This window comes from Condylura cristata, unplaced genomic scaffold, assembly GCF_000260355.1.
Source record: "Condylura cristata isolate star-nosed mole 26May11 unplaced genomic scaffold, ConCri1.0 scaffold00003, whole genome shotgun sequence".
Taxonomy (NCBI): domain Eukaryota; kingdom Metazoa; phylum Chordata; class Mammalia; order Eulipotyphla; family Talpidae; genus Condylura; species Condylura cristata.
In genome coordinates, this window is record NW_004567104.1 from 34,624,520 (window position 1) to 34,650,858 (window position 26,339).

Below are 26,339 nucleotides of genomic sequence, written 5' to 3' on the forward strand. Positions count from 1 at the left end.
ATAATAATCATTAGAGCAATTCATTAAAAAATTACTGTGGTACAATTACAGAGCCTGCCTTTGACATCAGATAGCTCCACCCAGTATACCATGCATATACACAGACACACACACACACACACACACACACACACACATATATATATTTGTATTCACACGCATTTTTAACTTTTATTATCAACATGACACATACAGGGAGGTACAGAAAACTGATGTGCAGTTTAATTAATGTAAAGTATCCATCTGTGCAAATACTACCCAGGTCAAGAAACCCCAGAAATTCAGTTACCCCTCCCTAAACCCTCTCCCTATCACCAAAATTAATCACTGTTCTGATTTTTGTTGGTTTTTCTAGTAATCACAGTCTTTGCTTTTCTAAGCATGTATTCCTAAACTCCAGAGTTCAGTGCTGATTCTAAACTGCACGTAAATAGACATGTACTATAGCTAGTCCTTGGATTCGGCTTCTTTTGGTCCCTAATGTACATTAAGATTAAATCATGCTGTTTTGTATTTAGTTTTACTTTATTCATTTCAAATGCTGTAAAGTTTCCTGAACTTTTTCTGAGAAAGGCCTGATAATAAATATTTTAGGTTTTGTAGGCCAAAAGACAAATTCAAGGATATTATAAACTCATATAATGAGAAAAGACAAAATTTCACATAAGTTTTATTAATCAAATTCAAAAGGTGCTACTAAGATGAACTAAATAAAATAAAAGTAAAGTTTTAGACTATAAAACCAATTAATGATTACCTGAAGTCAAGGGGAACGAGAGGTGGGTAAAGCACATAGAGGGGGTCAATTATGTGGTGAAGAGTAAAAGTGGTAAATAGTATATATACGCACATGTTGATTCTTAATGAGGCCCACCAGAACTTATACGGTATAATGCAATATTATTTCAATTAAAGGAAACAGTACTGATAATTAAAGTTTTTTGTAACACAGGCCTACTAATGAGAAAAATGAAATTCTTATTTTAGGGATAACATTTTATTTAATTGGGGTTCAAATCATCAAAATCAACTGCAATTGTTCATGTTGTTAATTGTTCATATGAGGAGAATTCCCCCCATTTCAGCTTTGAAAATGTCTTTTACACAGATTGGTGCAACCAATATTGATATTGGTGTATTTTTCAAATTCTGGAAATTTATTGCTTAGAAGCCATTTATAGAATTTCTTTAGTTTCTTCTCTTGACATTTGCCTTTTGGGAAGTTATTACAAAGCAGATTAATCACTTCCGATTGAAGGTTAAGTAGACATGGTTTCATTGCATAATCAGATTTTGAAATATGGAAATTTCCTTTCAACTTATTTCAAGATTCAAGAACCACTCCTGAAAAAATAGTTAAGATCAGAAATTAAATTTGTCGCAGATGTGTGGGAATGGAGAGCTTGCTTCTTCTTTGAACTTTTGACAGTACAGGAAGTATGTAAAGCAATTTTACAGTACTTGTAATTCACACAATGATAATTGTCATTGAACTGAACTGAAGTTACAATAATATACATGATACATATAAGTTCTGCTGTGCCTTGTAATTTTAGGCTGGATTCATTAAAAAAACATTACCAGTTCTGTACAAAAGCTAATTTCCATCATCATTCAGTGTTTTAAAATCAGTGGTTAAGAGTAGTTTTCTTATTAAAAAAAATCTTTGAATGGTAGGGCTTATTTTTTCTTTCAGCAATGGACAATCTGTTCACATTGTGATTGTCAGAGTACAGGTGAATGAGGCAGCTTTTCCTCTCTTCCTCTCCTTTCCTCCAGAGGGAAATCAAACTCACCTCAGCTGCTTTCCTCACTTTGTGTTCCTTTCTCAGTTTCTTGAGTGCCTTCCTCATTTTGCTGCTGTTCAGCATCCTCTCTGATCATGGCTTCTGTGTGCCCATGGATGATCTGATGGGCTGCAAGAATATGCTTCCGCTGTGCGTTCCTCACTGTACCAAAGTGACAGAAGAATGTTTATTCTCAAAAACTGAGCAAAATCATTCCCAGAGATTTTCAAGGAGTGATGACAGAAATCATTTTGAAAGCCGTATGTTCCCTGGTTGAAGGCTGACTGGGTTATAGAAGAATAACCTGCTCTCCATTTTAGAAAAACAACTTAGGCAACCAAACCCTTAAATGCTAGTTTTTCTAATCCATTAGCTTTTGAAAATTAGACATCTTAAAATAGTCTTATGCAATATTATCTCAATTAGGGTAAGAGACACACGGTTTTATTATTTGGTCAGAGAGACAGAAGGCCTTAGTGTCCTTCCATGCCCACTTGACTTTCTTGACTTACTGCTGTTTCTCTGTTCCACTCTCTGGCTCAGTCCAAACCTATTCTTCCCTACCAGACCAGACTCCATGCCACTTCTCAGCAGTTCCTCATCTGGAATGCCTGCACCCCAAATCCTACCCTTTTTGCAAAGCCTGCATCAAGTCTCAGCTCCTCTAGGAAGTGTCCTCTGACATGTCGCCATGTCTACCGTTTGCTTCACGTGAGTTTCTACCAATCCATTCACCCTCCAAGGGCTGCGTCTAAGTTACATTCTGTTTTCTATCTAAATGGTAAATGATTTTAAAAGCACAGGCATTGACTCTTTGAGGCTTAGTTCCTAATATGGAGGGTACTTGATTGATAATGATTTTCTAAGTTCATGGCTTTAAGAGAATGGCCCTAGCTCCATATTTTTAAAATGTTATCCACATTTAATACATTAAGTTCCACTTCCCCTGAAAGGGGGTAATCAGGACAATGATATTAACAGTTAGAAATTGTCCTGCTTTAAGCAGTGGGCATATAATTATTCATATAATCCACCCACACCCCTAAAATACAGCATTACTAATATTCCCAATTTCAGATATGGGATCTGAGATTGAGATAGATTACATAATTTGCCCAAAGTCATAAAGCCAGTAAAGAGTGATAGAATGTTCTACAAATTCTGTGTTATTCAGGTATTAGCTAGTCTACATAGAGGAAATCACACAGCAACTAATAGCACTTCACGGTCGTGTGGTTGAAAAATGGGGACTTGAAGCTCTACAGATAATGGTTCAAACCTGAAAGTCATATACAGTCTGTAAGCACTAATTTCCTTAATAGAAAAATGAGAGCACATGTCTATAACTTAAGATACTGTACTTGTTCCAAATACTAAGGTTGTTGTCTTTAAGTGTTGGCAGTTACTTTTAGTTTACAACTCCACAGGTCTCTTAAATGCTTGTTTTTCCAAGCTATTAGCTTCTAAAACTTAGAGATCTTAAAATAGTCCTATAGAATATTATCTTAATTTGGGGTAATATAATATGTATGGTTTTATTATTTGGTAAGAGAAGCAGAGGTCTTAGTGTCCTTCCCTGCCCACTTGACTTTCTTGATTTTGCAGAAATACAAAGAAAAAGGCTAAGGGCTTGTCCAGACAAATCTTACAGCATTTTTCAGATCAAGTGCCCCTTAGGCTCCTTCCCCGCCCTCCTAGGAGAGACTGGAGAAAGCAGCCCCAAACCAGTAATTATTAAACTAGTTCTTCCTCTCGTTCAGTTCCCTCAAGAGTAATTGATCTGAGGCAGGCTGATATGACTTCTGACCTGGGAAAAGTGAAAAAAGTTGCATATTTTCTCAAGGATCTGGTAAACATAAGATTGATTTAATAATATAAGGTGACACAGAAATATGATATGATCTAAAATTTTAATTTTGTTATATAGGCACTGACATACATTGTTGATGGGGGCATGAATTGGAATAATCTTTTTTATAGGGGTTACTTGGTATTCTGTCAAAGCCTGCAGTCTCCTGCCCTGTTTCTAGCATTGCTCTGCTAGGCTTTACTTTCAGAAGCCTGACCAGAGTATGAGCAAAATACACAGTGCAGTAGTATTGCTCGTTATATGAAAATACAGCAAACTAAATGCTTGTAACTGGAAGGTACTAGTTTAAAAATTACAGTACAATCAGTTAGTGGGAAAATAGGACTTTTTTTTCCCCTTTGGTGTCACCATTCATTTCCTGGTTTGAGTGATCTGATGATATATGACACATTCCTCTTGTAAACCTGTCCACAACTTCCCTGCATAACTCTAAAACCTTCTGAGTTGTTATTTCACTTCAATTTTGATCTTCTCTTGGTTGCTTCTTTCCCTCTGGGATTAAGTCTGTCACCAATAGTCTCAAAGTTCCAGAAGAATATCCTTTCTGCTGCTTCTTTTTTTTAAGATATACTTTTCTCTCTCCCTTCTCTATCGACTGGAAGCATCAATTTTCAAAAAACATATCACTTTTGACAAATGATGGATGAGGATATTTATACTGAGCTGCAGTCCTGGCAGCAACAGAAAATGTTCGTGGTGCTGGCTGCACAGCAGAGTAGATTGAGGCCCCCCCAGGCACCCAGCTCCTTGCACCCACCTAGCAGGTGCTTGGCATCCTCAAAAAGGATGCCAGTCTGAAATTCCTGCCTGTTCTCAACAGTTGCTTTCTGCTTTAAAAAAATCAAATCGGGCCCTCCCTGGTGGCGCAGCAGGTTAAAGCACAGCACTGAGAATCTAAAGCCGCTTCCACATGAGTTCAATTGCCGCCTGCCCCGCCTGCCCCGGAGGTGAACACATGGTGTGGCAGACCTCTCCTGACCCGCCCACTTCTCCCCTCAGCAGTGTACTTCGTTGATCTGCCTGTTCTGTTCCCCACTCTGTCTCTGGTGAAGCCTCTCACCGCCCCTGAGCCTCTGGCCTGTACCCCAGTTCTGTATGCACAAATAAATAAGTCTTTAAAAAAAAAAATCAAGTCACAAAATACATTTCTTCTGGAAACTTGGGAACTTCCTGTTAAAGAAGGTATGGACTTTGATACTCTGTCAAACTTGTTAGAACTGCACCCATTTTTTCTAGAGATGATTACATTCTGGAATCAGACAACATGAAGAGAACTTGACAAACTTGAAATATAAAAAAACAGTGATTCTTCTTCAGAAATTCCTAAACTTCAAACTGCTCAGTTATAAATCTCTGGGTGATTGACAATATTTGCATCTTAAAAAAATACCCTTAGAGGGATCATGCTTAGTGAAATAAGCCAGAAAGAAAAGGAGAAATGCTGGATGGTTTCACTCATAGCAGAAATATAAAGGACCAGGGGAGAAAATAATAATAATAATAATGAACAACTATATACCAGAGACATTTTACAGGGGTAGAGTGGGGAATGGGATCAAAAATGGGGGGAGGAGGGAGTGTGCTGGATTATGGTGATGGCACATGGGTGATTTGGTGATGGGAAGCCCACGGGGATTACAACTGAGATGGAAAAAGGCACAAAATGATGTAAAAAAAAAAACTTATTAAAAACAAAAAGGGCCCTCCCTGGTGGCGCAGCGGGTTAAAGCACAGCACTGAGAATCTGAAGCCACTTCCGTATGAGTTCGATTCCCGCCTGCCGCCTGCCCCGGAGGAGACCACATGGCGAGCCAGACCTCTCCTGACCCGCCCGCTGCTCCCCTCAGCAGTGTACTTCGTCGATCTGCCTGTTCTGCTCCCCACTCTGTCTCTGGTGAAGCCTCTCACCGCCCCTGAGCCTCTGGCCTGTACCCCAGTTCTGTATGAATAAATAAATAAATCTTTAAAAAAAAAAAACAAAAACAAAAACAAAAACTTATAGTGAAGCATTACCACTGGCTTACCTTTTTCTTTGACAAAGTCCTTCTGTACTTCTGGGATCAGGAAACTATAAACCAACTCAGCCACAATTTCCTCTGACTGAAGATGAGTGCGACTGAAAAATAAAACAGTGAATGAGGCGACTGCCTTTACTGCCTTGTTTCAGCTCCTCACCTATACTTAGACCCTCCTTGCTGTGTACTGAGCTCCACTGCTCGAATCCCACCATAGTTGTCTCCTTGGCTAGGTGACCTGAAATCCATATTCCTGGTGAGCTTGGTTAACTCCAGGGAAAATTTAGATTTGACCACATAATTCATTTACCCTGCCTGCCAGGGAAGGATGTTAGCGACAGAATTAAACATGGACGCCTAAAACCCCGGGTGAAGTGAAGTCCAAGGACTAGAGTGAGTACAGTCTACTCCGGCCATGTAGGATGCTGGTTCCAGAGTTAACACTGAAAACAAACAAACGCACAAGAAACACTGACATGAGTTATTTATCTTTCTCCTTGATGGTCAGATCTCACATTCTTGAAAATGTTACGCATGACAGCAGATGGCCTGTCCATTCCGTTCCCTTGGTGCATACCGGTTTTCCATTTCATAAGCAATGTCATTGATTTCCTGAGCTATCTTCTCAATTTCTGCCCTGGCTTGTTCTTCTGCAGTATTCTCTTCAGTATTCAGTATTATATCTTCCAAATACGATGTAATAGTACTTTGGTGTACTTTGACCACCTACAAAACCCCACAAAGACCCCAGTTACTGAAAATAGCAATGCTGTAGTAAACAAGACCCCAAAGTGTACACACACTAATAAAGCTTTTTTTTTTTTTAACTGAGTCATTGCTGTCCTCGTGGATCATTTCTTTCATTCTAGCCATTTATCCAGCCTGTTTCTGATTCACCTACCTATTCTGAGCAGCCCCTCCCATCTAGCCCATTTCAGAATTGTGGCTCTTCCACCAGAAGGTGTGCAACCCTACACGCAGGAAGGTCCGGGCTTCAGAGCCAACGGCCCAGCCACTGGGACCCTGTCTTTGTTCTTGTCAGCAGTGGGTCCCATTTGCTTCCTTCCTTCAGCACACTTTCTAACTCTGTGCTTAGCTGCATGTTACATGGTAGCTAAGCTCCAGGAGAGAAGCAGACCAGTCGGGTTTTCCCTTCATAGTATCCTACAGGACCTTTGTATATTGCCTCGCCCATACATATTTATTGAACACAGTTGCAAATCAAAAAACGAGTGTCATTTCATAGCATGAGTTTTCCTTGGTTTGACTCCTTACAAACAGCACCAGCCAGCCAGCAGCCCTCACGTGCCTGCTTAAATATCTCATCCTCTTCCCGCAGACGCCTCTGCTCCACCTGCCGCCGACCGCTCTCTTCGGCTTCCCGCATCCTCCGCTGCCTTTCTGCCAGCATGGCAAAGGCATGGATCCGCCTCTCTTCCTGCAGTCTCACCAGCTCCTTGGATAGGAAGTCAAGCATGTCTGCCAGCACCCTTCCTTCCAGTCCCGCCAAGTGGTTTTCAACAAGTGACACCTTGGAAATAATCGAATCAATTAGTGAAACAAGTTCCATTAAGAAAAGTGATTTTTATGAAGAGATGCTGGGTTACCCAGAGCTCTTGACAGTGACTTTGCCAATAGAACGCATTTAGTTTTTATTAGGAATATTATCTCTAGACTGGCCACATCCCAAGGATTCTTACTCGGAAAACTTATGATACAAATTTGGACATGAGAAATACATTGCTCAGTCAGCCACTGATGGATTCTAGTCCTCGAATTACAAAGAGTGTTTAGCAAAATCCTTTTAGTAAATGCACAAAATGTCTTTGCTCTCCCTTTCAGGCTTATCCTGAAAGTAAAATGTATCTGCCCAGACATGGAATATAAAGTCTTTTATTAAAAGATAGTATTGGATCTAATAGAATAGAAATTCACTTATTATGCTTGGTCCATTAGCACAAGTTTGGGAAATGTTAAGATCTTGAGTAGCATGAAAGTAGAAAAATATGGTACATTTTATTCTTTTCAATGACTTCAAAGTAATGAACTACCTTTGAAACAGAAAGGAAAAAGCCTATATGTCTATATGATCACTGAGGTCAAACAGGGACTTGGCATTCTCATCCAGAATAAGCCCCAGCAGATACTTATGGATAACTCTGTCCTGGAGCTGACACGGAGACTAAAACTGTGGAAGAAAATTGTATCCTCATTCTGTAAAAATCTTGCAGGCATATTAAGCTGGTTCTGCAACAATCACATAGTGTTATACATCACAGACACACCTTGTTTTATTGCATTTCATTGTATTGCACTTTGCAAATACTGCCTTTTTTTTCTTTTCCAAATTAAAGGTTTATGGCAATCCTGTGTTGAGCAAGTTTATAAGGACCATTTTTCCAAGTCTGTGCTCACTTCATGTCTGAGTCACATTTAATTTAAGTACATACACATTTTTTAGGCATCATGCTATTGCACAATTAATGAACTAGTATGTGCACAGCTTCTATATGCTGTGCAAAATAATTATTATCACCCCATTATTGTAGTATTTGATTTATTGCAAAGGTCTGGAATCAAGCCTGAAACATCTCTTGAGATTTGCACACACAAAAATGGAACTATACATTTTTGGGAATGTTTTCCAGAGAAAATATAAGAGAAAGAGAAAGGGAAAGAATTAGCATTGTTCTAAGTACATGTGAGGTGCCAGTTCCCTCAATCCCTAACATTATTAGTATACAGGTGCAACTGAATATAAGCAGGGTGAGTCTTTGGCTAAATGACAATTCTTCCTATTTATTTTTCCTTTAGCTTCTAGCTGACATATTAGGTAATTATCCACTCAATGGAACAGCTGAATTGAAAAGCCTGTATTGGCTAGCATCTGCTATAAGAAAACCTGACAAACCAAGGAAGACATCTGTCCATTGAGGTCCTGCAACCTGATGCTTCTAGGGCATTCTACTTTCTGTCAGAATGAAAAAGCTGTTCTGCCTCTGTCATTTCCAGGACTCTTGTAGCACCAGATTCAGAGACTACAGTGCCCATGCTTTCTTTTTTCTCAGGTACTTCTATTGAATCTCCATCTGTGACATTCTTTCTCTTCCCCCTTCACTTACCCTAACTTCCCAAAAGTCAGCAACAATCCCCAGTCCTGCCACCATGTAAAGGGAATAAAATTGTACTCATTTTCAAGTTGCTCACTTTTTATGCTCAGTCCACACAGCACCTGACCTAATGTGTGTTACTGAAGTTGGGTCATATTAACTTTACTGTAAATTTACTTCTTAAAAACACTAATCTCTGTGCAAACTAATTCTTTTTCACATTTTTTTGATACGTGAGAAAGGTAGTACAAGTGTATCTTCTCTGTAGTCAACAACGTCAGAAACTTGATTGTTTTCCAGACAAAGATTGAAAAGAAAAAGAAAAACACTCGCAGTTGTTGGGTCAGAGATGTAATAAACAACTGTCATCAGGAGACTAGAGCTGAGAGGCCACAGTGAAAGTCACAGAACATCGTGAGATACTAACATATTTAAAATGCAGCTGGACCAGCACGAGCTACAGACAGTTCCACAACATATAGTCACTGATACTTTAAAATAAATCTCTTTTCTCATTGCTTTTATTATTTATTCTATTAAGCTCCCACTAACTAACGTACTAAGTAGGTTCACCAAAAATTTAAGGAAAATAAAAAGGAAAAAACATTTCTAAAAGGTGGGGTTTTTTTTGGCAAATAAATATAAAAAGACCATACACAGTCCAGTGAGGGTACCCACCATTCAAATTATAGGCTGCTGTAGCATTGTTTAAAAGTGTTTTTTTGTAGAACTACCATATGATACAGTAATCCAATTTTTATATTTACCTGGAGAATATGAAAACAATAATTTGAAAAAATACATATGTCCCTATGCTCACTGTAGCACACTAGTCAACAAACAGTGATTGTTGCATAAAGAGAAGGGAACACTATTCAGTCATCAAAAAGATGAAATCTTGCCATTTGGAACAACATGGGTGGACAGTAAGGGGATTATCCTAAGTGAAATAAGACAGAAAGAAAACACTATATGATTCCTTTATGTGGAACATAAAGAAAAAACACAATTAAAAAAAAAAAAACCTTAGGCTCTGACAAAACAATGGTGGTTTCCACAGGTGAAGGAGAGGAGAAGAAAGAGGTGGAGGGGGGCAGCTGGTTAGTAGTGGCTAGTGTAACATGTAGTTGCTGAGGTGGGAAGCTGTACACCTGGAACCAATACAGTGTCATAAACTAATATTATTACCTCACTAAAAAAGAAAAGGAAATACATGTTGAATATGATAGTGCCACAGGGTTTTGGAGGACATTTCTTTTGTGTCATTTCGTTTAATGTCATAACGTTGTTTATACAGTAATGAAAGTGAGAAAATATAATGAGAAAGTAACAAAGCAAAGAACCTTGTGTTCGTGCAGGTTCCTCTGCCGCTGCAGAGCCAAAGTCACTTGCTTCTCAGCTTTCTTCACTAGCCTGTCATCTTCTTGCAGTGCGTGGCTGGTGCGCAACTCCTGGATCAGCTCCAGTCGCTTTTCTTTCCCTTCAAACATCTGTATCAAATTAAAGCAGAGAGATCTGCAAATCAGCCTCCCTTGCAGCAGGCACTAAGATTTGCCTAGAGTGAGCTGAGAACATTTGTCAAAAGTAGGTTCCAGCTGCCTTTTGGGACTGCAAAGCAGCTATATGCCACAGAGCTCAAATTCAGCCTCCTTTCCTACACCTTCAACTGCCATCAACTTAGTTATCAGCTAGTTCTTTACTCCATTTTTGTAAATGGCCTTCAAAAACAGGGGACAACTATGGATGGGATCATATTAAAAAACTAAAGCTCTCCCTTCATTTTTGTGCTCCTTCCCTAAGAAGAGAGGGGCAATACATTTTTTGGCCATATTTTCTTTTCCAATGGATGTGCCACTGGCCTGAATACACAGTCAGCTGTCTGACTTAACTATGGACTTCCTGGGAAAATACTGAAAGGGCAGTAAATAATGTGTGCACAGGATGTCTGCCCTTCTTTCCTGGATTTTCTCATCGTAAATGAGTCTCTTTAAGAGTCAGAGCTATCTGGGAAGAAAAAACTATCTTAGCTGGGGGTTTTATATCAGTCTGTTTCTTAAATTAAAAAGTGCTTGCTCTAGCACCATAATTAATGTGATCAGGGTTTAACAGAAAGACCGGAGTTGAATTTGAGGGTGGTTAACATAATCTCTCTCTGACTCAGATTACCTGTCTATAAAAAGGAGTTACTGATAGGAAAGAAAATAAAATATGTCAAGCAAAGAATATCTAGTGTGGGCATACAGTAGGCGTTCAAAACTATAGTTAATATTATTTAGCTTTCTCATTTTAAGTCAGGTGTTATTGGTGCTACACAAACTCAAAGAACTGTGTTATGACTGTGCCTAAAAGTAGGGTGTATACTTAGTTTGTGATGCTTTCATAGTCAAAGTTCAGGTCAGAACAATGCTGGATTTAGTAATCCCAAGGATGAGAAGGTAGTTTCACAATGCATTAGTTACAACTGGCAAATAGCAGCAGGTCCTTCCTCTTCTCTCCTTGGCATTGTGCCACCTCACAGGGCAAACTAAAAGGGAAGGAGTAGGTAATTTAAGGGTGTAGTTCCATGGGGCAGCAGAGTGCAGGAGGGAATTCACTCCAAGGAACCAAGGACAAATGCATTCTACAGCTCTAGTCTCAAAGAGAAACTAAGGGCCACTGGTTGGGTCCTACAAACCATGTTCTGAACAGCTCTGCCCCGGAGTAACTTCTGAAGGTAGATCACAGCCATTTCTATATCTTCTTCTTCCTGAAAGAACAAAGACAGAAGCAAGCTGCTTTAGAACAGCAGCAGAAAGCATCAAATAATTTTTGAAGACTTAGATCAACCAAAAGAGACTATGCCAGGGGCCTCCCTGATGCTGAAGGGGCTAAGTCTCGGCACTGTGAAGCCAAGGGCAGCCACTGAAGCACAAGTTCAACCCCCTGCACCTCTGGCTTGCACCTCAGGTCCTGTATGCATAAGTCAATAAATCTTTAAAAAAGAGAGAGACTATGCTAGATACCGGAAAAATTTACAGAGAAGTACAACATGGCGCTTGCCCTCATTGAACACCTAGTATTTTAGATGTTACTCAGGGTATCATTAATGTTTATTATTTTTCATCACAAATACCATTAACAACTCATATCAGAAGCAAAAAATTCACCCACTGTCATCAGTAACAACTATAAATTAAGTCATATTTCTATTTTCATTTTCAGCAAAATCTTTTCCAAAACAAGTATTGCTTATAACATCCGTTTTGCAAATGTTTTTCATGTATTCATGAGCAAAGAACACTGCTAGTCTGACAGAGTTTAGAGTGTCTCAGAAGCATGTAGCTAGGCTGGTGGAGTCAGAATATGATAAATAAGATTAGCCATCCACAAAAGTCACGTTACCTATGTAGAAAAGCAGAAAGAACAGTCTGCACATCAAATTAAGTTGCCTCTGAACGCAAATGAAAGCAAGTCATAGCATTGGTATTAATAGATGTAAAAGACAGGCATGAGCACAGAGTCTAGAAAAGGGAGTGTAGTCCTGTCAGTGAGGACATTCTAGAACATCCACAGAGGTTATCTATCAGAGGCATTAGTGAGATTCCCTTCTCTCTGACAAAGTCCCACAACAATTTGACTTATGTAAGAGCTGCCCAAAACTGGGAAATTATAGCTAACGCAACAAGAGGAATATCTTGACCAATAGGCTTATAACATCCCCTTTCAGTTGCTTTTGCAAATATGCTTTTCATCACAACAAATATGCTGTGGCACCTCCAGCCATTTCCTCTGTTTAGCCTCAGTCAGTTCTTTAAGTTTTAACTGACTGATGCATTGCCCAAACTGAGTCTGAGGTGGTACAGGTGAAGGTCTTGTGAACACTGAGCGAGCCCCGCCTCAGGGGCCAGCCTGACTTGGTGACACCTCTGGCATTTCATTCCTCACTGACTCTGGCTGTCAGAAGCCACCTCCCTAGGTGGGAAGATAGAGATGATAACTGGTCATCGGCTCATCTTATTTGATTGACATCTGTGAAGATCACCTTCTGATGCCTGTTTTTCTTGGGAAGGTTGTTTTTTCTTGTGTTTTAATTCTTGAAGAGAATTTGGGCTTAGATTTCATTTCATTTTGCTCGTGCGTGTGTGTGTGTGTGTGTGTGTTTAATGTTTGAGGTATACGAACAATGACAGCAAATATCGATCTTGAGAAATTAACACTATGGAATTAGGTTTGTTTTGAACCCAAACTATCTGAAGAACAAACTGAAAGCAACACTGAATTCAATGTTTCAAATAAAAAGTTTTATACTTACATTGGAACCCATTTCCAAAGTTGGAGTTGGAAGCCGAGGTTGAGGTATTGGTTTTTTTTGAAGAAAGCGCAGAGGTTTACTTGGTTCAAGAACCTTATTCTTCTTATCCAACAGTGCCTGAAGTAATACCAATTAACATCAGTTCTCACCTTTGTATTTTCTTCCACTGCACAACACAGATCTGAACATTAATCAGATATTCTCTATGGCTGTGCTCAGAGACTTTTGAGAAGTTGCTAGGATATTCCTGAGGATCAGTTAACCACTGAATAAACACAGCACATACTGTAGGTGTGTCTATTTTAGTCAAAATGGGAGATGTAGAATTTTGGGAGGTGATCAAAAGCTCCATCATGAGTTTATACAAGCAAGACTCCACCTCCTGTTCTTCCATATGAGCTAATTTGATGTTTTAAATGACTGACTGGGCAGTGGAAATTTTACTGTACAGTCAATGAGGGAAATATTTGGTATGTTTTGCTGTTATGGTGTAACTGAGGAACATTAAGTGCAATTGTCTCAAAGTGGAGAAAACTTCTCTTTGGTCTTCAACCTTACACACCAAGACGCTTTAAAATCTTTTTTTTTTTTTTATCACTAGAGATTCTGCCAAAATTATATGTAACACAGGTTTTGTTCAGTGGTTCTACTTTCAGAAATGAGGGGCCACCTTTAACTTAATAGTGTCTACATTCTGACTTATTTCAAAATCATACTTAGTTACTTTTTATCATACAATAATTTCTATATTATTTCTTCTATAAAGTAACATGGGTAAGTGATAAAACAACAAACTTTAAACAAATAAAAGTATGCAACCACATGAAAATCTGAAACCACATGAAAATACTATCTCTGAGTTTCTTCAAAATGAAATTGACAGAAAATATATGACAGCTTTACAATAATCACAGTATATATAAATAGATAGCAGCTGCAATATAACAGTAACTAATAATTCTAAGTTTGGGCATTGCTTGAATGAAATGCCCTGAACAATACCATTTAAAACCAGTCATTCATAATAGATTATGTTGGTAAGGATGTGGGTAAGCAGGTGTTCTCACATTGCAAAAATTAGTACATCATTAGTAAGGAAATTTAACAACATCCATCAAAATTACAAATGTATTTGTTGTGGGTGAGCAATTACATGTCTAGAAGAAAATTCTAGATCAAATTATATCCAAAGAAGGTTATTCACTGTATTGATACATTATTTTTAATACAAAAATTTTGGAACAATATGAAAAATCATCAAAGACTTTTGATTACTATATATTATGGTACATTTACACAATGAAAAATCATTGTAATAATTATCTGGTAATATGGAATGATCTCCAGGATTCATTAAGTAAAAAAGCAAAGGTAAAGAGTGTGTGTGTTATATACAAACATTGTTAAAATGGTTATATTTATCCCAAGCAAAATAGATTCAATGAAATCCCTATAGAGTTTTAATGGCTAGGAAACAGAATAGCCTGAAACTTATATGGAACCACAACAGACAGACACCAAGTAGCCAAAGCAAACCTAACAGCAACAACAACAAAAAATGGATGTATCACACTCTCAGGCTTCAAACTATCCTATAAAGCTATAGCAATAAGCAGTATGGTAATAGAATAAAAAATAGAAAACAGACCATTGCTCTTGAGACCAGTGGAATAGAACTGAGATCCCACAAATAAGTGTACACCTATATAGACAGTTAATCTATGATCAAGGAGGCAAGAATATACACTGGAGGAAGGACAGTCCCTTCAACAAGTACTGTGTTGGTAACTGGACAGCCACATACAAAAGAATGAAACTAGGCCACTCTCTCACACCATACATACAAGTTAACTCAAAATGGATCAAGGACTTGGGTGTACATAAATGAAAACACAGGCAAAATATTCCATGACATTAACTTAAGGGATGTCTTTGAGGAGTTAATTCTAATAGCAAGGGAAACAAAAACAAAAGTAACCAATGGTACTACATTAAACTAAAAAGCTTATGCACATTGTTGCAAATGACAGGATTTTCTCAGTTGTTTTATAAATGAATAGTAGTCCACTGTGTGTATATATACCACATCTTTACCATTCTGTTTATGGGCACTTAGGTTCCCACCCATGAAGATAGAATCATAATTCTAAAAAACATATTAGTAAATCAAATCTAATAACATTAAAATAAGAAAACACACCTTGCTAAGTTATATTCATCCCAGATATGTAAAAATGATTCATATTTGTAAAAAGTTATGTTTCCCACTACAATAATAATTTAAAAAGAAAAATATATAGTCACCTTAAGAGATGTGATATATGTGATCTGTGATACAAGATATGTGATATGTGATATATGTGATATAATTCAATACATGCATGATTAAATAAAGCATCAATAATTTAGGAATAGAAGGGAATTTTTAAACCTAATAAAGAATATCTACAAAAAGAACTTATAGAAAGCAAGAAAATGATGAACACTGACTTCAGGATGGGTAAAGGGAGAAAGAGGGGTGAGATGGGAAAGAACTACCTAGATATATACAAATTATTCTTAAGGGTCTTAGTTTTTATGTTGCATATGGGCGCCCACAGATTCTTATTCTATTACTAAAATCAACTGAACAAAATAAAAATACATGGGCCAGTGATGTGAATATGCCATAAGCTAATCAGCCTCAAAGTGTGGTTCCTGAAGCATGATAATCACTGGAAAATTGTAAAAATGGAAACACTCAAGTCATCGCCGGTCCACTGAATCAGGTCACAGTGGTGGGGTCCTGAAATATGTTTCACTAAGTCCTTTAGGTAATTCTGGATTACACTAAAGATCACACCACTGTCATAAACTACAGACTCTAATGTATCTAAATCTGACATCTGTATCCCAAATAACAAAGGCAGCCCCTGCTCTTGAGGCTGCATGGTAGTTCATGGGGCTGACCATAAATACATTCCTCACTTGGTTGAGCTTTGAACTAGTTAAGATGCCTTTTCTTTGTGTTACCCTGGTAAGAAATATAAAAAGGAGAAAGTGACAGCTACTACACAATTAAAGCTAACAGAAATTTCCAATCCTAGAATCTGCTTGAACCTCAATGTAGCATCAAATTTTATTATGTAGATCGAAAGTCAGAACCACTTTCAGAAGGTAACATGGCTTGTGCAAATGGGGAGAATATTCTCCAAGAAGTTCTCCTACTATTTGAAATGAAGGGGAAAAATAACACCAGTTCAGGCAGGCAACCTCCCAAAGAGAAAAAGTCTAGAGAGGAGAAAGAATGTAGGACTAGAGGTTGAGAACCAAGGGCCCTGATGCCCAAGAACAAGTGCAATCTTTGGAGTGTAGTATCCCCTGCAAAAGTCCCACTGGAAGCATCTCGTCTTCCAGCTAAAGATGGTACCTTGTGAACTTCTGCCAACTCATGGTCCAGCCTTGCTGCCCTCTTTAGGAAACCAGTTTTGGTGGTGGTGTCTTTAGGTTTTGGAGGTTTGATTCGGGGTTGTGTTACAAAATCTGGGAGATGTGACTCAAGTTCAACTAACCCTATGGAGAGGAAGTACATGCTTTTAGTATTTAATCTTAGCATTTTGAAAATATATTGTTAATTTTAGTAATTGTTAGCCACGTGGCTTCATTTGGAATTATTGATAAATTGTATCTTATGTAACTGAGTTGTCCCCAAACTGAAAAGCAAATTTCTATATAATTACCTCATCTTTTCAGTGACTTAGTATATGAGAAGTGCATCCAAAAATGAAAATACTGTCCTACAAAAAAGGAATAAGTTCCACAATAAAATTCAAAGAAAGCTGATGGTCGTGTGATACAAGATACCACCATTCTCCAGTAAGTATATACTCACTGCCCTGAAGAAGATCAGTCACGCTACAAATTCAACAGTGTGGCCTTCAACTCATGATCTTAGCTATGTGATGCTTCAACTTGTTAAATGAAATTTAAATAATTTAAATAAGCTTCTGTTGGCATTTATAACAGGTATTACCCTCTCCATAAGTTTATCCCTGGCCATCCACCCACTTCTCGCCCACTAGCTTGCTAGCATTTCTTCTGAAGAGCTGGCTTCACTATATATTTATTGTTTATTTCATAATCAAATATAAATATTTTTTCTATTTTGCTTTTGCATAATTTTGATTATCAGTATCATTAAACACTTCTAAATTTGTGTAGATTGTTGACTATTCTTCTTGATTAAATTGCTGAATCATGTGCATATTTATTTATTTAGGTGTTAGTTTTTACTTGTTTGTATGAATTCATCTGGTGAATAACATTCAATGTGTTTGCTATTTCTTGAAAATATTTGTATTTGTCCTTTAGTCTTTAAATTTTTAGATTTCATATATTTATATTTCTAGGTTACCCTCTTACTGCGTTTGTAACTACGTAAAAAGATTACCTTCATAGGTATTGAGATAGTGGTTTTTTACTACAAATTCTTCTGAGTTGTTGTCTGGGAAACGACCGATGCGAGATAGAGGTCCATAGACCTGTGATGCATAATCAGTATAATCCTTGATGATATTTCTTCTCTCCAACTTCCCTTCTATATCTTTTCCTTTTGCCACAAGTTTTCTGATTGCTAAAGTAAAATATAACACCATGATTATCTCCAAACTATTGTTCCGAAAACTCCAAATGCAGGATAGTAAACCAGTCCACTTTCATTCACAGGGAAGCTACCAAACCGTCTAGCTTTTGTGGTGATCACTTAGCACAGTCAGAATATTAACACTGAAACAGAAGCCTGTTATCTGTGTGGCCTGGATTGTCACGAGATAGGCAGAAGGAAGTGACGGAAGCTGAACCCCTAAGAGTCTTCAACTGTTACTCATCAAAAATCTCTCATAACTGCATTCTAAGTTTTGGGTCAAGAAGAGGCATTCATTAAAAATTTGTGAAATGAAAAAAAAAATTCGTTAAATGAATGAGAGAAACTCAAAAGAACTGAGAAATACATGCTCAATGGCGATAGTACAATTATTCTCTCCTAGAACAGTTAAAAGGGAGGAAAGACTATAGGTTCTTGAATAATCTCTTTTCCTTTGGTTATAACCAGAACCTATCCCAGCATATAGCGTTCAGGGTTGTTTGGCAACAGAGGGAAAAGGTTAAGCAGGGCATATACCAATGCACTCACACCAGAGTACACTCCTGATACCCCATATGCGCTTACTACACCCTCCTGCTCTTTCATTTCAATCCTAGCCACATCCATCCCCACTTGAGGGTTCTGCACTGGGACTCTCAATGAGTGTAGCATCGTATTGCAAGATTTGAAGTCACATTGCAAGAGCCACTTCCAAGGCAACATCCATTGCTGCCTTGTGGATGTTGTTTATGTTTAATCCTCACTGCTTCTGTGTACGATGTGGGGTTTTAAGTTGAAATAAAAAATGTTTTACATTTTATCATTTATCTCTAAAAATTAATATTGACAATACACAGATATTCAGCCAGCAGCTAGTTAGGAGTGATTTAATCACATCAAGAAAAAGTTAAAAGCTTACTAAAAATAGCTTTTAAGGTATTAACTTAATTTTATGCAATTGCCTTACTTTTACTAGAAAAATAGTGATTTGAATTTTTTAAGATGTGCTTTAAAATTCACAGTTTAAATTACTTAATATGCTTACATTACTATCCTTAAATATGTATATAAATTGATGATTTATATGTAATTACTATATCACCATTTTCAAAGTAAATAAGATTACAAGCTAATCAGTAAATACAGCTATCAAGTTAACTGTTAATAAATGAAAATTTTAAATGTAAATGTTAAATATTTAGTCATTTTTTAATTTTCCATTGACTTCTCTTTTTACATATAAATTACAAATATTTATAAACATAAACAAATATACTGCATATCTTTAATATTAAAATTTCATGGAAGTGGGTCAAGTAAGAAAAGAGATGTCTCTTTTAGGAGTCAAGAATAAAAAACAGCAGGAAAATGAATACAGAAAGACCAAAACCTACACCCTTACACACACACACCATAATCTCAATAACTTTACTACATGTTAGAACACCATCACTTGATTTCCTTACCATTTTTTTTCTATTCTTCTACCATTGAAAAATAACCTATTTCCCATCCCTTATCTATTTGATAACACTAGGATCAAAAAAGAATTATATCATAGTTAATTAGGTTTGATCAAAGATCCAAAGCCACCAACTTTTCCCCACACTCATGGCTTTTTTTTTTTAAACACCAGTACCTAATACATGTTTGCGTTGAATTTTAGCCACTTTTGCCTCCTTTGCTTCCTGTAGTTTAGACCATTGGGCATTCAAGCGTTTCATGTTCACTTCATTTTGATTTTCATCACACTTCTTCAGCAGCTCTTTTAAAACTTCCAGGCGAATCTCCTGTAGTCTTCAAGTACATGGTAAAACACACATATACACATATACATATATAGGTTTATATATATATGAATATATATTTCTTATGTATATATATTTCTTTATATATGTATATATTTCAAAAAGACTGTTCTATTAGAGAAACAAGGAACACCTGCCATAAACAGGGTCTTCTTTTTGGGCTGATATGTTATTTGTGTATTTTAAAAAGACTACTCTGAGCAACAAGAGAACAAATAAACAAATGGAGTTACATAAAAATAAAAAAGCTTCTGCAGAGTGAAAAAAAAGCATCAACAGAATGAAAAGACAACCTACTGGATGGGAGAAGATATTGGTAACTCATTTGTGACAAGGGGTTAATATCCAAAGTATATAAAGAACTCATACAACTCAGTAGCAAATAGCCCAATTTAAAAATGGGCAGAGGATCTGAATAAACTTCTTTCCAACAAAGACATACAGATGAACAATAGTCACATGAGATATTCAAAATCACTAATCACGAAGGAAATGCAAATCAAAACCATAATGAGATAGCTCCTTACACCTATTAGAACAGTTATTATGAAAAAGAAAAGAAATAGCAAGGGCTGGTGAGGATGTGGAGCATCGGCTGGCAAGAATGTGGGAATCATGATGCACTACTGATGGGAATGTAAACGGGTGCAGTCACTACAGAAAACAATATGAAGTTTCCTCAAAAAATTAAAAGCAGGGCTTCCCTGGTTGGTGCAAGGGTTTTAGTATCAGCACTATGAAGCTATCAGCAGCCACTGCAGCACTAATTCAATCCATGGCCAGGGAGCTGACCCACATGGTATAGCAGACCTCCGCTGTCTCACCCTCTACTCCCTTCAGTAGTGAATTTCAGTAGCTCTGTCTGTTTTGCTCCCCACTCTGTCTCTGGTGAATCTTCTCACCTCCCCCACACCTCTGGCCCACACCCCAGTTCTTGTATACATAAGTAAACAAATCTTTTTTAAAAATTAAAAGCAAAACTATCAGATGAGCCAGCTATTCTACATCTAGGTATTTATCCAAACAAAACGTAAGTATTTGCACCCTCATATTCAATGCAGCATTATCTATAATAGCTAAGACATGGAAGCAACCTAAGCTTCCATTAGTGAATGAATAAAGGAAATGTAGTGTGTATGTGCATGTGCCCACATATATGATGCACACAAAATAGAATACTATTTAGTCATAAAAAAAATAAAATGTTCCATCTGTGAAGCATGGATGAAACTCAAGGGAATTTTGCTGGGTGGAATAAGGCAGAGAACAACAAATACTATATGCATATAGTGTATTTATTTGTATGGAATGTAAAAAGGACAAGAACAAAAAAATCAGGCTCATAGATAGAGACCAGATTGGCAGTTGCCAGAATTGGTGGTTGCCAAAGAGGGTCAAATGGTATAAAGTGAGTAAGACATGAGGATATGATATATAGCTGTGTCTATACTTAATAATACTGTGTTGTGTATTTGCAAATTCCTGAGAGTAGATCTTAGAAGTTCTTCTCATAAGAAAAAACAAGTTCTGTAGCTATGTGTGGCAATGGACAATAATTAGACAGACTGTGGTAAACATTTTGCAATATATATGCAAATATCAAATCATTATGTTTTATACCTAACAGTTATATGATTTGAAAAAATATGCCACTCTATAAAAAAGGTGACTGATGAATTGGAATGTGAGAGAGGCACCACAACTGTAAGTCTCTGCATAACAGGACTGTGTACGGGTGTAGCTCTAAAGGATGAAGAAGAGTATGCTACACAGGTGGGGTGGGTGGGCCTCAATAAACAAGATGTTTGTGCACAGGTGCAGGCCCAATGGTATTGCTGAAGGATGAAATAACAGGAAGAGTAAAGAGAAGGTGCAGGTGTGGCACCCGGTCTCTGCAGGGACTGTGAAAATGCCAGTGTCTGCACACTAGGTAGTCAGTCTGTTTTCTTTCCCCTTATTTTCAGCTTGTTGTTCCAGGGTTACTTCATTAATAGGTATACCATTGCGTCCATCTGTGCCTCCTGCCTACATAGTTCTAAACCAGAGTTTATCTACTTATATCTCCAGCTATCCCAACCTCAAAATAACCCACTCATTTTGTTCCTCCAGAAATCTTACATCTTTCCTGCCACGTCCCCTCCCGCAGCGCCTAAGTGAGAAATCCTTAGAGCTTGGCACAGTCAAGGTACCGGGCACACGGGAGGAACATGTGGCCCTCCAGGAGTAAAAGAATGGCTGATTCTCCAATGGTCACTGTAACTTTTTGATTTGTTTTCTGATTCTGTTGATGCACAACAAAAGAAATGCTATGGATACTGTGCTTCATTTCTAATGATACTCTTGATAGGAATGTAACTTCCTCTATTCTCGATACTGATTTACTTCTGAGAAACTCCCTTACAATCTTTAATTCTATTATACAATTACCTCCTGTACATCAGGTGGCTTGTGAAGTGAATGGAGAGAATAATTAAAAGGATTAGAAAGGCCAGAGGTGATAGATAGGGCATTTGTTTAGCAGCACTGAACCGTGAATACACAGTGGTTTCCTAGGGTCCCAAGATGGTTTCCGGCCCCTGGCAACATCTCAGAAACAAAAAGAAATTAATGTACTACCTGTCACACTTCTATTAAAAGAATCATTGACACCAAAAAAAAAAAAAAAAAAAAAAAAAAAAAAAAAAAAAAAAGAATCATTGTATCCTTATATTTGCTTGCCAAGAAAAATTGTAAAAATGCTCTGCACTCTTAAAAATAAATTACATTCAGGTCCTCCCTGGTGGCACAGCGGGTTAAAACACTGCACTAAGAAGCTAAAGCCGCTTCCGCATGAGTTCAGTTCCCGCCTGCCCCGGAGGAGATCCACATGGCAAAGCAGACCTCTCCTGACCTGCCTACCGCTCCCCTCAGCAGTGTACTTCGTTGATCTGCCTGTTCTGCTCCCCACTCTGTCTCTGGTGAATCCTCTCACCCTCCGCATCTCTGGCCTGTACCACAGTTCTATATGAATAAATAAATAAATCTTTAAAAAAAATTACATTCAGATATGCACTCCTAGAAGTCGTGTCTGTCTGTCACTCAACCTCATCCTTGTCCACCCTGCGCCAGAATTGCAATCCCTGAAACTTGTCTCCTGCTCCTGCTGCGCTGGTCCACAGCACTTTCCCTCTCTTTCAACTTCTCTGAAACACTTCCTGCATCCACTCCCTGGCTCATGTTTTTGTCATACCTTCCTAATTTGGACTCTGTTAATCTAGTCGCTCCTTCTTCCTATCATGCTCTATATAACTGTCAAGATTTTCCTTCCTAAAATAGATTTGAATATTTTACTCCTACTTAAAAATGTCATACATTAATTTATTCAGTCAAAAAAATATATTCAGTCACTTATTTGTCAAATACTTATTAGGAGCCTGCCATATGTCAAGCCAGGGAACAGACACCGATGAACCACTGTTTACAACATAGGGAGATAAATAGCAGACTAGAAGAATGAAAAGACTTCTGTGAGAAAAGAAATAAGAACTCAATTATCCCCAGGGGACCAGGGGGATGACAAGGGATAAGGTGTCCTTAGACAGTAGTTCTCAAGCTCAAGCATGCATCAGATAACCTCGAGGATTTGTAATGATATAGACTGCTAGGCCTCAACCTCCTGATCCAGCAGGTCTGGGAAGGGGCCTGAGAGCCTGCATTGCTAACAAGTTCCCAGCTAATGCTGATGTGCTGGTCTGTGGGCCACACTTTGGCTTGGAACACTGTCTGGAACATAATAAGCACTCTGCATGTGTTACATGCCTTATACATGTCATCATCATTGATGTCATTTACCTGACAATTTCTATCCATGTTTAAAGACCCAGATCAGAAGCTGCCCCTTCTATACTTTTCCCAAATTTCCAATTTCTCTTTACATATATATACATATATATAAACATACACACGTATAAAGACAATGAGAGTGTGAGAGAAAGAGAGAGCAGTGACCTACCTGAGAGCTATTAGTCTGCAAGGCTTGTCTCAGCACCTCCCCCACTGCTGCCCCAATGGACTAGCAAGAACTCTGTCTGGGCACAGAACTTTCCTACTCATTCACTTCCCTCTCTGACAGCAAAGAATTCCAGCACAAAGGAGGTACTCAAGATGTATTTACTAAAATTAGTCAGTTTAAAAAAAATTAGACAATTTCTTAGGTGATGTCTTCATTCTGACCAGATGCATTTTAAATATTTTTCATATCTTTCTCACAAAAATATACCTCTCCAAACTGCAGGAACAAATTTAAATTTCAACAGACAGGATTGGGTTCCTGACATCTTTTTGCCCAAACCACTATTTTCTGCCAAACTGCAAACTTTCACCAACACGGTCACAATGTCTGGGTTTATTCCCAATCTGAAGATGTTGAAAAAGATAAACATATCTTGAATTCAAAACCAAGCTCAGTCCCTAACTCTCTTGACCCTTCACCATACTACCAGGGGCCCCCGTAGCACTGCCATAAGCACAGCCTGGAACAAAGGAAACCTCCATAAACTCCCTTCCTTTCTTTCTTGCTAGGGACTTGTGACTTGTTGGATGTCATCACTTCTACGTATTACAGGGACAAACTCATTACTAAAATCTATCAGTTAAAGTGATTGAAAACAACCAGAAGAACTGAAGCATAGTGTTATTTAGGTGCTGTGAGTTCTCCATTGACTAAAGAGTTCTACAATGGGCAATGTCCCATTAGCTGTAGCTAGAACTTACAAGTTTCCTGACTGTAAATCCAGTATCAGGAAGATTAGAGGTAGGGATAGTGAGGAGACTGCTAGAAGGATATTAAGAAGGCTGAGGCCCAAGTCTAGTGGCAAGAAGGGGACATTTTGCAGAAATTAATAGAATACTGACAGTCTAGATTAGATACTACTAAAAAGACAAAGCATCAGAGATGTCTTGAGGAATTGTTCAAATCTGGTTTCATGTTGACCTTCACATGCAAAGAGGGCATTATACATTTCCTGAAGGAAACAGAAATCCAATTTCTTATCCTTACAAGTTGAGGATTACTTTTTTTTTAAATATTTATTTATTTATTTATTTATGCATACAGAACTAGGGTACAGGCCAAAGGTGCAGAGGAGAGGATTCACCAGAGACAGTGGGGAGAACAAGCTGACTGACTAAGTACACTGCTGAGGTGAACAGCGGGCGGGTCAGGAGAGGTCTGCTGTGCCATGTGGATCACCTCCAGGGTGGGGACTGAATTCATGCTTAAGTGGCTTTAGCTTCTTAGTGCTGTGCTTTAACCCGCTGTGCCACCAGGGAGGGCCTGAGGATTACTTAAACGTATACATTTGAGAAAACACTTTACAAATAAAATAAATTGTCTAAGTGACTAAAAGCCTACTTTTCAATTTCCTGTTCTCTGAAGGCCCACTCCTTCCTCTCCATTGCATCCATCATCTTCCTTCTCTTCTCAAACTGGGAGGTGTCAGTCAGAGGCGGAAGAGTGGCTTCCCAGGCACGCTTCTCCCGGGCCCGTTCTATCATCTCTATTTCAGCTTGTCCTGCAGGGAGACCTCGACCTGTAACAAGGACCATGCAAAAAACACTTTAGAAATATACGGACAAACTCATACACCTATCATTACTCCCTTACTTACTCCCTTTCAGTTCCTGTCCTCTTTAAATTCAAGCATTATGATAGCATGAAATGATTAGGAAACATCTTTCAGATGTGCCTCACAACCTGTTAACTGTGCCCTGTGCTGCTTCTTGGTAATAATTCATCCAGAGGACATTTTAGTTGTGTATAAGATGAAAATGAGTTTGTGATGAACATTATGAGATTACTTAAAAGTCACAGCTTGGAATACTCTGTATTTGATAAACATATATTGTGAAATTTAAAAAAAAAATCAAAGTAACTTGCAGAAGGCCACAGTTGATAAGTGGTGAAAAACAGAATTTGAACAAGGTGATCTGACCCTTGTGGTTTTATGTAGTACACTATATTCCCATGCTAATAAAAACAGTTGAGAAACAAAAAATGAATGATACTGATAAGTTAATAGCATACTGAGTAGTAAAAGATTGAAAGGTTGATCTCTAAGATCAGAAGCAAGACAAGAATGCTTACTCTTATCACTCCTTTTCAACATACCATGCTCTGGAAATCCTGGCCAGAGCATTACACAAGAAAAAAATAAATAAATAAAAGGCATCCAAGTTGGAAAGGAAGAAGTGAAATTGTCACTATTTTCAAATTACATGAACTTTTATATAGAGAAGCCTAAAGACTCTACCAAAAAAAAAAAATAGATCTAGTAAAGGAATTCAATAAAACCAAAAGACACAAAGTCAACAGTAAAAATCAATGGTGTTTTATATACTAATAACTATTTAAAATTTTTATGGCTATTGCCAAATGTTTTTTTCTCAAGCCCTCGGATTCTCTAATCTTTCCTCACAGACATGCTTCCTCACTTGTCCCCAAATTGCTTCTACTTAATCTCAACTGTTCTTACAAATAAAAATTTAGAAGTTTGCAGATGACAATACACATAATATGTGCACACACACACACACAAATCTCTCAGATTCACTGAAAATGAAATTTCTGGATATTTTGTTATTCTTAAATACATTTGTATATTTTCTGGGAAGAAATGTGCTAATTTGCATAAGTATGGTTATGCTTGGAACAGGGACTTGGATTATAAATACTAAGAGGTATAAAATATTTGCTATCTGATCATTGCCTCACTCCAGTCACAAAAATCAACTCGAAGTGGATTAAAGACCTAGACATAAGAACGGAAACCATAAAATACCTAGAAGCAAAGATGGGTC

At 37.8% G+C, this 26,339-nt stretch overlaps 1 protein-coding gene across 1 annotated transcript in view; it reads right to left on the minus strand.

Annotated features, from left to right (window-relative positions):
• Nucleotides 1-1,375: 1,375 nt before the first annotated feature.
• Nucleotides 1,376-26,339, minus strand: part of MAATS1 (MYCBP-associated, testis expressed 1) — a 33,770-nt gene continuing 8,806 nt past the window's right edge. The window contains exons 7-17 of the mRNA XM_012729802.1: nucleotides 24,895-25,072; nucleotides 19,334-19,491; nucleotides 17,503-17,685; nucleotides 16,483-16,625; nucleotides 13,074-13,190; nucleotides 11,457-11,528; nucleotides 10,126-10,272; nucleotides 6,982-7,203; nucleotides 6,250-6,398; nucleotides 5,682-5,773; nucleotides 1,376-1,949 (exon numbers count right to left, since the gene is read on the minus strand). Coding sequence (XP_012585256.1) covers nucleotides 1,798-1,949; nucleotides 5,682-5,773; nucleotides 6,250-6,398; nucleotides 6,982-7,203; nucleotides 10,126-10,272; nucleotides 11,457-11,528; nucleotides 13,074-13,190; nucleotides 16,483-16,625; nucleotides 17,503-17,685; nucleotides 19,334-19,491; nucleotides 24,895-25,072 — 1,613 coding nt within the window. The 3' untranslated portion in view covers nucleotides 1,376-1,797. The remainder of the gene's footprint in view (nucleotides 1,950-5,681; nucleotides 5,774-6,249; nucleotides 6,399-6,981; nucleotides 7,204-10,125; nucleotides 10,273-11,456; nucleotides 11,529-13,073; nucleotides 13,191-16,482; nucleotides 16,626-17,502; nucleotides 17,686-19,333; nucleotides 19,492-24,894; nucleotides 25,073-26,339) is intronic.